Source organism: Carettochelys insculpta, chromosome 4 (genome assembly GCF_033958435.1).
Source record: "Carettochelys insculpta isolate YL-2023 chromosome 4, ASM3395843v1, whole genome shotgun sequence".
Classification (NCBI taxonomy): domain Eukaryota; kingdom Metazoa; phylum Chordata; order Testudines; family Carettochelyidae; genus Carettochelys; species Carettochelys insculpta.
Window position 1 is genome coordinate 5,271,579 of NC_134140.1, and position 14,132 is coordinate 5,285,710.

The 14,132-nt window shown below is 45.4% G+C and overlaps 1 protein-coding gene across 4 annotated transcripts in view; it reads right to left on the reverse strand.

The window, feature by feature from the left end:
- The window catches only part of SFXN5 (sideroflexin 5), a 208,032-nt gene extending 195,303 nt beyond the window's left edge, over positions 1–12,729 (reverse strand). For all 4 annotated transcript variants that reach the window (XM_074992204.1, XM_074992205.1, XM_074992208.1 and 1 more), the window contains exon 1: positions 12,560–12,729. In XM_074992204.1, the coding sequence (XP_074848305.1) occupies positions 12,560–12,607 (48 nt within the window). In that variant the 5' untranslated portion in view covers positions 12,608–12,729. The remainder of the gene's footprint in view (positions 1–12,559) is intronic.
- Between the last annotated feature and the right edge of the window lie 1,403 nt (positions 12,730–14,132).

The following is a 14,132-nucleotide window of genomic DNA, read 5'->3' on the forward strand; positions in this document are numbered from 1 at the left end:
GATAACCCAGTTTATGTAATTTCTAGCTGTGAGGTCAAGAAATTGTGCACATTTTCCTCCACACTGAGGGAGGGGGCAAATGTCATGTAATTTTGGATTTGAACTCCAATGAATATGGGCACCTGGATGCTGAGGCAAGTCCCTTAAACTGATCCCACCCAGAACTGATCTCAGTGTCTGTATCATTCTGAGTTGGGTGTGGCCCCTGCGTGTACAGCTGGCTGATGATCCTAGTCCAGCAAGACCAGGTAAAGGGGACCCAGCCTGGCAGAAAAGACAAGCTCAGTGGTATCTGGACACATCAGGCAGCATCCCAAAGTGTCCCACACATCACAGATCAGTCTTTCAGTTTGATTCTGAAGTATGTAAACTATTGAATACTGTTCCTCTTAATCTTCCTACCAGACTCTTTCAACATTGCCAGTAATAACACAAGTCATTTTAACACATTTACTTGAGATGAAGCACAGATATATTTTTCAGAAAGATTTCTCTTACTCCTGCCCCCAAATTAAAGTCCTATTAGTAATTTGAGATAAGTCATTCAGGTTGTGACACCATTTTTACCACTGAAAAGATTAGACTTCCGGAAACTTTAATCTATACAGTTATTATTTGATCAACTAGTGCTGTTAATTAGTTACTTTTGTGTCTTTAATGCAGACTCCTTGGAAAAGTGCCCCTTATGGAAATACATCACTGCCCTACTAGCAACCAATGAACAGCAAGAAAAGGCAAGACCAAACCCTAACAACACTTTTAAAGGTACGAAGTGTGAAAATGGGATCACTAGCACACAACATGACCCAAAATAAGGAGCTCCTCCTGCCACATAAAAGCAGAAAGAAGCCTCAGGCTTGACCTCTGCTACACAATTATGACAGCCTAGCTATGGTGGCCAGGAGAATGTTGTGGGGAAAAAAATAACCTCCCCCAGCCAACATGGCTGTGCCAGAAAAACCCCTAGTGCAGATGCAACTGTTTACACTGTGTCTACACTTGAAAGCTCTGGAGGGGAAAGTGTTTGAGGATTAGTATTATTCAGGCTGCTTTCATTACTGCCTCAGCCTGGCTCTCTGTACACATTATCCTGCCCACTATTTGAGAGATTCCAAAACTTGTAAGGGGGGGGAAGGGAGTGTTAGTTTCTGTGCTTCTTTCAGACCCATCCAATTAACTCTAAATGTAAAAATTCATTAACAGAATCTATCCAGTAACTGTACACTATTCACTGCTCTATTGTGTCCTCCTCTTGCCTGCTCTTCTTCATCTCACTGCTGGATCACGAAGGTTTATTGCTCACCCCACATTTCCCTATTTCTTCCTCTCTCTAACCCCTTTTAATTCAAGATTCCCTCCCTTTCTTCTCCCATCTTCCCAGGGTTGTGTTTGGATGAGAAGATGATGTGCCTGCAGAAATGGGCATTCACAAGACTTCTAGACTCCGAGTTCTGAGTTGAATATGATGCTTTCTGCTGCAATCCCAACATCTCATAACCCAGAAGATGAAAGTGCTGGCTCAGGTTTGAATTTTGTATTCTATGTTATTCCCAGTCCTAGCACAGCAACTTCTGAAGCTCAAGAGGCCTGCAACAGTTCCATCTCCTGCACATAGGTCATCCCCAGTCCTACCTCAAAGGACCAAAATAAGAATAATATATGAAGATATACATATCTTATTGAACTGGAAGGGATCTCTAGAGGTCATTGAGTCCAGTCCCCGACCCTCTCACCAAGGCCAAGCACCCTCCCTGACAGATTTTTTTTTAAATCTATTTGCCCCAGACCCCTACATAATCTCCTCAAAGACTGAGCTCACAACCCTGGGTTTACACAGCCAAAGCTCAAACCACTGAGCTATCCCTGAAACGGACAAGAACAAATCTTGTCCGTTTCAGTCTGTTCCTGACAGCTCCCTGTGGGAGAACACATGTGAACCTCCTCTGCCAATCTCGCACAGTCCACCTGCATATTCTGTGGGGAGAAGCGATAGCACATAGTTAAAAAAAATTATCTAATGGAGTCTGCTGCAAGAGAATGATAGGGGTGTTTGTCGTCCTCCTCCACTCTGACTGCTCTCCCAAACATTCCACAGACAGCTAGTTAATCTTTCATCAAATACGCAAGATGTTTCTCTTATTAATAGGATTATTTCCAAGGAACTTAAGTTCTAGCTGGCAGATTTCTTAGGAAAATAATGCATATATATATATATATATATATATATATATATATATTGCTCCCTTATTTGTACATAAGTAGTAGAGTTTAAAAAGCAAGAAACTTGTCAGCTGACTTAACCTTCAGTGGTCATCAGGTCCCATAAAAGCGTGCACACAGCTTCTGTTTCCCAACTGGTTCTTTTAACAGCTGTTGTAGTAAACAGTTCACTAGAAGAAAACTGAACAACACAAATTTGCTGTGATTAATCGAGGCTATTTTGGTACCAGTTCTCACCAGCCTGAAAGCAGGGTTTAGTTCTGAAAAGTGGCTAGGAATATTAATTTCTCTACACTACACAGCAGTTCATAGGGAGTGAGGGAGCACATTACAGCTCCATTTCAATTAAATCATTATGCTGCAGGCCATGAGAGATCCAGCTGACTTCAAGATAAGTAGTACAAGAATGGAAATACTTCTTACAGGCTCAGGAAATTCAGGAAGAGGCGAGAGGTTAACAGGCAACTGCAACATTTGACTGTTACCTTAATTTAAATGAAAGCAAAGAGACTGGCATTTCTTAAACTATACACACTGTAAACAGACACCTGGAGAACATGACAGCTAAGAAGATTAGTAATGGAAGACAGAACTTACCTACCTGCAGAGTTGTACCAGTTTATGTTAAGGTATCATTTTAAAGTGATTTAATTAAAACCATGAAAAAGGCAGCGTGAACACATTTATTCTGGTTTCATTAAGACTTATTTCAGTTTAAACTGATTAAGAAGAGCTTTGAGATTTAAAAAACAACAAACAAAAAAAAAACCTATGCCAGCAACACAAAATAAGAGATGTCCACATAGGAAGCTGAACTAATTTAACTAAAATCATGTAAGAAAAGGCCAAATACCCCTTCACCTCTAGCTGTCTGGTACAAATTCAACCCACACTGGTAAACATGGGAGTAACATCATCTGGCTTTGTACACATGCAGCAGCTACACTGTAATGCAGGCACCAATTTAGCTCCACCCAAGTTTTGAACTGTGTTTAAACATGGTTTTAAGCACAGTCCTTTGGCCAGTGAAGACTGGGCCTCAAGTTCACAGAAAGCAAAGCAGTCTGAAAGCCAAATACTGATAAGATGCACATTCATGACAGAGGGTTTTAAAACAAGCTAAGGTGATCCTTGAAGAACGCCACTGCCCTCATTCGCAGAACCCTTTCAAAATGGAAAGTGTTAATTTAGGCAGTCTGTGTAGGAACTGGACTGTCACACCATGAGTTTGATAGATCCAGTTAATTTGGTGCAGCAAAAAGTCCCACGCTTTATCTAAAACCTTGCCAAGCATGTTTCTTCGTCCATCCTGACAGGGCCTAATTAATTAACTTTGCAAAGAACAACAACTAAGAAACCCTGTAAATCAGGATAAGCTTATCTGCCCCCAGTGTTTCAGGTCTAGCCCTTTGCTTCAATTCTGCCAAGAGAAGGGGAAAATCTCTAGCACTGGGGATGCCTAAACATGGCTTCAATGCATTGTGGGTTTCCCAGACTAATAGGAGATGACACAGATCATAGAGTCTCTTTCTCCCCTCTGGACTAACAGGCTGGAGGTGTCAGGGAGCTGACACTCAGCTAAGAACAAGCCGGTCTCCCTCACGCTGAATGGGGGTGCTGGGTAACAAGATAACTCAAGTCCTTGGGTACACTGAGAACTGACCCAATGAGACCTGGATGACAAACACTGCTGATCCTGAGGAAAGCAGGACTTTCTCTGGCCTCTGGAAAACAAAAGGGATTGTGATGCCATCTTACCTGGAATAAACCAATCCCAAGGAAAAGCAATTTTTTCCCTCCAAGGGTTTTTTTCCTAGCAGGCAGCTCTTCCCTGCTTCTCTCCTCAAGGACAAAGGTTCTTAATGTAGCTCAAATGAAGTTTTCATAGCCCTTGTTTTATTCAGATATCCTCTGAAAGGACCACAGGATTGTTTCCAGTCATCATTTCCATGAAAAAACAAACTAATACGATCCAGCAGTATTATCATCATTTACATAGCACCACAAGTCTCCCCGGTGTGTTATAAAACAAAGATAAGTAGTGCCTTATAAATAAGATCCCCGCACTCAGGGTCTTATAGACCAGTCCAGGTGTAACAGCAGTGGATGAGAATAAACCAAGAATTTGGGAACACACACTCCTTTGGAAAGTACCAGAGGGTTGAGGGGAAAGCCCAGGGGAGGGGAGAGAATTTCATTGAACAGTTGATATGAAAAGATAAGTTGCTTTTACAGATACATTACTTTCCTCCCTAGCTTATTTAGTCCTGATGAAAAGTGCCAGCATAACTGCTCTGGAAACTAGGGATATCTACACTACAAGCACTACAGTGGCAGCACTGGAGATACAGACATTCGCCACAGCAGCAGAAGGGGTTTTTCCATTGCTGCTACTACTACTAAATCTATGCCCTCAGGAGGTGGCTGCTAAGTTGATGGAAGAAGTCTTCCACCTGCCTAATGGTGTCTATACCGTGGCTTTGGTCATCTTACATCTCAGAGGTATGATTTGTTTTCATACCCCTGAACAATGCAGTTGGGACTAAAACTTAGGTTGACCTTATTTCACACCAGGGATAACGCTGGCAGCAGACCCACTAGCTTTACGTCAATGACCCATTGCTGAACTGGAGAGAACCCCAACAAAGGCCTTGTCTGCACTAAACCTTCCCTTTCCATCTAGAATTTCCCTTTGCTGATACGATGGGAGCACTGACAGACATGCTGCCAGCATTTTAAACCCTCATGAACTCTAAAATCCTGATCAAAGAAGATCTAAAATCTAAACATGGTTATTCAACACAGTGGTTAAAGCACAAGCATTTGGTCTGTATTTTTGCTTTTACTGTTGCTCCCATTTATGGAGCTCCATGTGTTAGTAACAACAGAAATCACAAGGGGAGGAGGGAGTCTAGTCACTTAGCAATGTGACATGTGTGTATTCCTATTCAAAGGCTGAGATGTCTCTCTACGGAGGATATATCTACGCTACCAGTTGGACCCAGGGGCAGCAATTGATCCTGTGGGGGAATGTGTGGGTGTGTCACTGTATCACGTCTCGTACAGACATGACAAATCGACTGCCAGTCACTTTCCTGTCAACTCTGGTACTCCATCAGAACGAGAAGTGCAAGGGGAGTCAATGACAGGAGAAACATCTCCTGTTCACACATCGAAGTTAACATACCACAGTGAGCAGATCTAAGTACATATACTTCAGCTACTTTATTCACAAAGCTGAAATTGCATAAATTAAATCACTTTCCTGAGGTAGCATTGATGGGCCTGAGTGTGCTCACAAAGGGTCCAGCTGTCATGGAGATTTTGCAGATACGGCAGCTTGTCCATTGGGATATGGATGAGACCCACAACCTAGACAGTCAAGTTAAAATGTGTATATGATTGTTAACATCCTGCTCTATCCAGTGTGGATTTTTCTTTTTTAAAAACATTGTTACAAATGATGATCACTCCTTAATGAGCAAAATGCTCCTGGGTCTGTGCCTGAAGCCCTGCCAAGCCTGCCTAATATCATCTGTGTTGACTGCATAGCATTTGCTCCTTCTGTCCAGTTGAAAAGCTGTGTGGTCAATTTGAACATCCCTGGACTTACTGAGACAAGCAGGTAATTAGCACAATGAAATAGCCCCTCGCTGCACATAGATTTCTCACTGTACCTCCCCAAATCTCCTGACTTCCTGTCTTGTGTTTTAACCACAAGCCGATCCTTCTATCAGTAGACAGGCAGGTAAGCAGTCAGGTAGATTTGCTTCCCAAATTTTGGCACTGCATGGACATCAAGCAACTAAACTTCACATTATGTCACTAAGTCCCGTAAGGCAGATAGACAGCCTTAGTTCCAAGGCAGCTGCCATCTACAATTAGCAAGTCAACTAGCTGGCAACTTTAATGTCACACTGTGATCCTGTCCAGATCTCAGCAGAATAGTGAAAAAGTCTCCTTGGAAGCCTTATGGCCTCTATGACAAATTCCAAATAATCTGAGGTGGAAGGGGGAAAAGGGATGGAGAAATCATATTAACAATCAAATTCTTGAGATTAACATTTCATTTGTTTGCTAGAAACACAGGAATTGAAAACCAGCTTGGTCATCTCTGCCTAGTACGCTCATGTTCACCAGTTAAAACAATCAACAGTCATTGGAACCGATTACTTTAGCTGCTACCAATCCATCAAAAAAAAAAAAAAAAAGAGTATGCAGTTATATTTCACCAGATAAGATTCAGGCAAGTTCTTTGTTGGCCAAGCCATGAACAGTCTATGTCCAGGAAACAGAGTCCACACAATCTCTTAATGCAGAAGCAGCCAGAATGCGGAACAGAATTGTGCTAAATTCTCATGATTCTAATTTTCTTTCAGGCCATAGCTTCTGTCAGTATTGGACCTAACCCTCTCTTTTCAGATATGAAAACTTCAAAAGGAAGAGCATGTTCAGCAAACCAAAGTCTACTGTGCACATCTTCAAGTTTCCAAAGCACCAATACCTACCTGACTTATGTCATATCTGTAGCAGTTACAGCATCACATACATTCAGCTACCTACAGAGCTTTTTTAAACATAAATCCTTTATTTGACAAACCATAACAGTGATCAGGCAAGTTTGTAATTTGAGAGTTAAATGGCTATTTGAGTCAATGGACCAGAGCACCCCCTTTAGAGCAGTTACAAGTAATCAGTTTAAGTGGGATCCAGAAAAAATTGCCAAATGTTTGTCACATCAGGGGCTTGCCCTCACTAGGCTTCCTAGGAAGTTTCCCTTCTCCTACACTGATGCCGAGGCTGATGGAATGACTAGTGCACACAAGTTGTCAGCACTTTTATCATACTTTCTAGGCCTGCTCTGGGCAGAGACGGGTGACATGGTAATAAAGATGCCTGTGCCTAATCTACCGACACTACTGCGCCCAACACTGCCGTTGTATCAGGGCTAGTGCCCTGGCTGGCAATTTCCCAACTAATCTTCCTCTGCAAACACAGTCCATTGCACATCCGTGTTGAACTTAAGTATAAAATAAATAAATCAACAGAATTATCACACTGAAACAGTAGCAAATGCTTTAGCAGGGAGTGTGTTTTAAAGTCTTGGGAGAAACAAAATGTAATGTCATTGTGTAACAATCCACCCTTTAAAGGAAAAGCCTTACTGCTGCGTCATTAACTGCCTTTTATATAGGAGTCTGCTTACTCTCCGGATCGTCACCTTGTCATTATGAGTGGGTTTGCGTGTTCCAATGAATCCAAGAGTGATGCCACAGGGATTCTCGTGCTCCCAGCAGAGTCACCCATGGCAGCAAGATCAAGTTAGAGGCCCCCCCAACAAAGAACGTTCCTAAAAGTCCTCAATGGCCAAACAAGTGGAGGATAGCAAGGGTAACGTTACAATGGCTGTGAAGGGGGACGAAGGCTGCAGTGGACAGGAGACTCCTAGTTGTCGTGGACTCTATGCCCTTGGACCTGAGTTTTCTGTCTGTCAAGAACCGTGTGGTGGCTTCAGTGCAACAGACCCCCCACATTAAAAGATGTTACGCACAGATATCTTCCTCTGTGTACTACTCTCCTAAACCTAAGCCCTATAGCAACTGGTGAATGGTGACAGGAGCAGAATTGTGAAATCTGGAAGCTCTTAGTCATGAACCAGCATGTAGGTAGTGGAGGTATGTATCAGTCATTCTGTTTCAAGGACTGAGGTGGCAGAACGGTTCGGCTGCTGCATCCACAACTGAGCAGCCCTTTTCTGGATCCACTCTGCTCACCCCACATGGGGAGGGGGCTAGAAAAGGTGCCCTAAACATAGTCTAACTCAGCCCCCCGAGTGGATAACCACGTCCAGTGGGTTCACCTCCATGTGGTCAAAATCCAACGGTAAACTTTGGAACATGGAATATTTGGACTCTAAAAAACAACCCAGACAGACGCATGGCAATTATCGCCTGCAAGCTGTGACGATTCAATATCAATACCGCTGCCCTGGCAGAAACATGTAGACCAGAAGGAGGACAGATAACAGAAGAAGGCAAAGGGTACACATTTTTCTGGAAAGGAAGCCCAGTGGAAGAAAAACGAATTTATGTAGTAGGATTTGACATCAAAAACAAACTGACAAAGATCCTATCTGAAATTTCTCTTGGCTTCAAAAACCAACAGGCAACTGTCATCAGTGATTATTCACCAACGCTAGATGCTGAAGATGACGTGAAGGAGAAGTTCTACACCCAACTGGACACAGTCCTGAAAGACATCCCCAAAGAACACAAGATTATTCTCTTGGGAATTTCAACGCCAAGGTCAGAAGAGACGTGGATCGCTGGCAGCCAACCATTGGGAAACAAAGAGCAACAGCAACTCCAGTGGAGTGCCCCTCCTTTCAAAATGTGAGGAACACGAGCTCGTCATCACAAACACCCTGTTCCACCAGAAAAACAAACTGAAGACCTCACGGCAACATCCTTGATCGAAGCACTGGCACCTCATAGACTATGTCATCATCTGCGCTTGGGATTGGCACGATGTCCTCACACGTGCAATGACTGGTGCTGACGTCTGCTGGACCAATCACCACCTTATTTGATCCACAATGACATTCAGGATTGTCACCAAACGGAGAAGTCAGATGAAACAGATCCAATGAAAGATCACGTACAAGGCAAGGCTTGAAGGACCCCATCAGATGAAGTGACTTCCAGACAATGCTGGGAAGGAAGCTGACGACAGTACACCCTGAAGATGTGGAAGAACACCGGTGTCAACTGAAAAATTCCATCACTGGAGCTTGTGGAGAAACCACTGGCTACCAGACCAGGAAGCATCAGGACTGGTTTGATGAGGACAATCTGGAAACTGAACGCTTGATTGAGGCAGAAAGGAAAGCCTTTAGGGTCTGGCAAAGCAAAATCAACTGCACAATGAAGAGAGAAGTGCATGCCAAGGCACAAGTGCAATGTAAAACAACGACTCTGAAAAACCAGAGGTGGACTAAGAAGGCACGAAAATTCCAGCATCTTGCAGACATCAACGATACAAGGGTTTTCTTCAGCTCTACCAAAGCTGTTTATGGACTGAGAAACCATGGAATCAATGCCCTGAGATCAAAGGATGGTACGGAACTCTTGAAAGACAATGAAGCCATTGCTTCTAGCTGGAGGGAGCACTATAATGAGCTTTTGAACTGCCCCTCCACCCTGGTCTTAGAATCCTTTGACCAAATCTCTCAGCAACTGCCTAGAGATGACCTCGCAACACTTCCTACCCTGAGTGAGATCCAAGCTGCCATCAAACCGATGAAGTGCAACACTGAAGTCTTCAGAGAAGGTGGGCTAGAGCTGTACAAACAGCTCCACCTCCTGATTCTCAAAATTGGGGATAGGGACCTGATGCCACAAGATTTCAGAGACACACTGATCATCAGTCTTTTCAAGAAGGGCAACAATATGGACTATGGAAACTTCCTCCAGGCAACAGCTGGGAAAATCTTAGCTCGAATCCTTGCAAATGGACTCCTGCCACTCTCAGAAGAAATTCTCCTAGAATCCCAGTGTGGTTTCCAACCATTCCGAGGAACAGCGGACATGATCTTCATTGCCTGAAAACTCCAAGAACAATGTCATGAACACAACCAAGCCGTACGTATGAGTTTCATGGACCTAACCAACGCCTTTGACTTGGTCAATTGTACCGCCCTGTGGACCATCCTCCCAAAGATCATCCGCCCCAAAAAATTTGTTAGGTGTTTCATGACAACATCACTGCCACAGTATTGAGCAACGACGGATCCCAAAGTGACTCCTCTGAGGTCAAAATGGAAGCAAAGTAAGATTGTGTCATTGCCCCATCACTGTTTTGCATATTCATCGCCATGACCTTTCACCTCATTGATGGCAAGCTTCCAGATAGCGTGAAGATTTTCTATAGAGTGAAAGGGAAGCTTTTCAATTTCAGGAAACTGAAGGCTAAAAGGAAGGCCTCCACAACCTCAATCACAGAGCTCCAGTAAGCGGATGACAATATGGTTGCTACTCCTCCCACAGCCCTACAGACCATCATAAGTGCCTTTGCTGAAGCATACAAGAATCTCAGCCTCACACTGAACATCAAAAAGACCAAAGTGCTCCACCAACCTTCACTGATGGGAGTAATCTCATGTACCTTCTATTGAAGTCACTGGAGAACTGCTGGAAAATGTGGAGCACTTCCCATACCTTGAAAGTCATCTTTCTGCTAAAGTCGACATTGATGCAGAAATCCATCATCATCTCAGACGTTCAAGCTCTGCATTCTCACGCCTGAGACAAATGGTCTTCGAGAACTGGGACATCTATCCCAAGACAAAGCTCCTTGTATACCATGAAGTAGTTGTTCCAATGCTACCATATGCATATGAAACCTGGACAACATACAAGTGTCATGTGCAAGCACTTGAACAATATCAGCAACGCTGCCTTAGGAGAATCCTAAATATCTCCTGGAAGGATAGGCACATGAAGACTAGTGTCCTGGAAAAGTCAAACACGACCAGCACTGAAGCCATTCTCATTCGGCAGCAACTTAATTGGTCTGGTCAAATGGTTCAGATATCTTATCCACACATCCCAAAACAAATTCTGTTTTCCGAATTGGAGGAAGGAAAAGTGTTGGGGGCTAACGGAAATGATATAAGGACATGATGAAGGCACACATGAAAAAGTGCTGCATCGGTGTCAACACTTGGAGGAACCCTGCCCGGGACCATCCCCAGTGCGAACAGTAATCCGGAAGGGGGTGGTGCAATTTGAGAGGTCCTGCCGCAGTGCAGACGAGGACAGGTGGTAAAGAAGAAAACCGCATCAAAAACTGCCCCGCACCCGTCCAACAACTACTAACACGAGCCTCTTATGTGATAAGATCTACGGCTCCAGAACAGGGCTGATCACCCATCAACAGACAAAGAAATAGGAGGATGACATGAAGACACCCTACTCATTACTGAGTGACTGCCAAGAGAGAGAGGATACAGATGTGTGCAAAAATCCATTTTTAAACACCCAATATTTGTTTTTCTGAATGTCACCCATATTTTAAAAATTGCCCCCCTTTTCCCCTACTTTGTCTTCTCCCTTCCACCTCCACACCCCATCCCCCACTGGTACATAAACCCTGGATTCTCGTTATTTACTCCAATCCAAACAGCTGAAGATGCGGGTCTTACCCACAAAAGCTCATTACCTAATAAATAAATTTGTTAGTCTTTTAAGGTGCTACGCAACTGCTTGGGTTTTACTAAAAAAAAAAAAAAAAGTCACACCAGCAGCTGTGAAAAGCACATCTGTCTTTCAAAAATAACCTGGTTCCTGTCTCTGGTTCTTAACAAAGTGGTTCTCCCCTCTGAGGGACACTAAAGATTGAGCAGCCACGGGGCAGCGGAACAACCCTGGTGGGGAGAAGCTCATTGGGGCAGCCACTGGATTTCACACACGAAATTCACAGGCACAGAGAACAAGGCCCAAGAGCGTCTCCTCTAGCGCTTCATCACCTGTTTGCCTCATTCACACCCAGTGCCCATGGGCATGAAAGTGCTCTCCATGCACCCAGGGTATGGGCATGGGGCATGCTGCAAGCCTTGGCACTAGGGGCGTGGGGCACGCTGCTTGGCAACTGGAGAAGGCTACTTAGCACACGGGTCAGAAGGGACAGGGGAGCACACTGCAAGCCTTGGCAACCAGTGCAGGTAGGACAGTGGGCAGGCTGCAAGCCTTGGCAACCAGTGCAGGTAGGACAGTGGGCAGGCTGCAAGCCTTGGCACCCGGGGCAGGAAGGACAGGGGGTGGGCATACTGCAAGCCCTGGCACCAGGGGTGTGGGGCACACTGCTTTGCACCCAGGGCAGGAGGGACAGGGAGCACGCTGCAAGCCTCAACACCGGGGCAGGAGGGATGGGGGGGCACGCTGCAAGCCTTGGCAGCCGCAGCAAAGACAGCACATTTGCACGCAGGGGGGTCACATAGCCAAGCAGCCACGGTCCATGTGTGTCCCCGCTCAGGCGAGGACTCGAACCCACGGAGACAGCGCGTCCCGCTGCCCACCCCCGCAGCCACTCAGATCCCGAGCACGCACAGGCACCGCCCTGAAGCTACGGGGAGGGGCGCAAAAGGCGGCGAGTGACAGCGCGGAGCACCAATAAGCGTAGGGGCGACCCACCAATCCGAGCGCGGGACAGAACTGGGCAGCTGCCCTTCTCCGCAGGACCCCGTCCCGGCAGGGAGCGCCCCTGGCAACCCTTCCCCCCACCCGTCTCGGGACACCCCGGCACGGCCCCGCCCCTAACGCTCACAAAATGGCGGCCGTACCTGGTCGAAGCGGGGCTTCCCCAGCTGGAAGGGGGGATACTCCGCCATGCCCCTCACGCCCCGCAAGCGCCACCACTTTAAACGGCCTCCGCCGCCGCCGGGCCCGGCCCCTCGCCGCGCCGCCGCCGCTATTGGACGCAGCCAACCGCAGCGCGGCGGGGCGTGCTGGGGGTTGCAGTTTTTGCTCCCCCAAGCCTGGGGGGCGCAAGGTATTATGGGCAATGTAGTTCCAGCCGCTTGGCGCAAGACATTGTGGGAAGTGTAGTCCCAGCCTGTTGAGACATGGAGGACAAAAGTGGTGCATGGTGGGAAATGTAGTTTGGAGAATGGGCCAGTGGGGGGGAGGGGTTGCTCCAGAAAGAGGCCCATCCCTCCCCGCTTTTCAGGTGGCCAAAGCAGGATAAGAACATAAGAATGGCCATACTGGGTCAGACCAAAGGTCCATCCAGCCCAGCATCCCATCTGCCGACGGTGGCCAATGCCAGGTGCCCCAGAGAAGGAGAACAGAAGACAATGATCAAGTGATTTATCTCCTGCCATCCATCTCCTGCCCTTGTTATGAAGGCTAGGGCACCATACTTTATCCCTGGCTAATAGCCATTTATGGACCTAACCTGCAAAAATTTATCAAGCTCTTTTTTAAACCCTAATAGAGTCCTGGCCTTCACAGCCTCCTCGGGCAAGGAGTTCCACAGGTTGACTGTGCGCTGTGTGAAGAAAAATTTCCTTTTATTAGTTTTGAACCTACTACCCATCAATTTCATTTGGTGTCCCCTAGTTCTTGTATTATGGGAAAAGGTAAATAATTTTTCTATATTCACTTTCTCCACACCATTCATGATTTTATATACCTCTATCATATCGCCCCTCAATCGCCTCTTTTCCAAATTGAAAAGTCCCAGTCTCTCTAGCCTCTCCCCATGTGGGACCCGTTCCAAGCCCCTAATCATCTTAGTCGCCCTTTTCTGAACCTTTTCTAATGCCAATATATCTTTTTTGAGGTGAGGAGACCACATCTGCACGCAGTATTCAAGATGTGGGCATACCATAGTTTTATATAGGGGAAGTATGATATCTTTTGTCTTATTATCGATCCCTTTTTTAATAATTCCTAACATCCTATTTGCCTTACTAACTGCCGCTGCACACTGCGTGGATGTCTTCAGAGAACTATCCACTATAACTCCAAGATCCCTTTCCTGATCTGTCGTAGCTAAATTTGACCTCATCATGTAGTACGTGTAATTTGGGTTATTTTTTCCAACATGCATTACCTTACACTTACCCACATTAAATTTCATTTGCCATTTTGCTGTCCAATCACTCAGTTTGCTGAGATCTTTTTGTAGTTCTTCACAATCCCTTTTGGTTTTGACTGTCCTGAACAACTTGGTGTCATCTGCAAACTTTGCCACCTCACTGCTTACCTCATTTTCTAGTTCATTGATGAACAAGTTGAACAGGATCGGTCCCAGGCCTGACCCCTGGGGAACACCACTAGTTACCCTCCTCCATTGTGAAAATTTACCATTTATTTCCACCCTTTGTTTTCTGTCTTTTAACCAATTCCCGA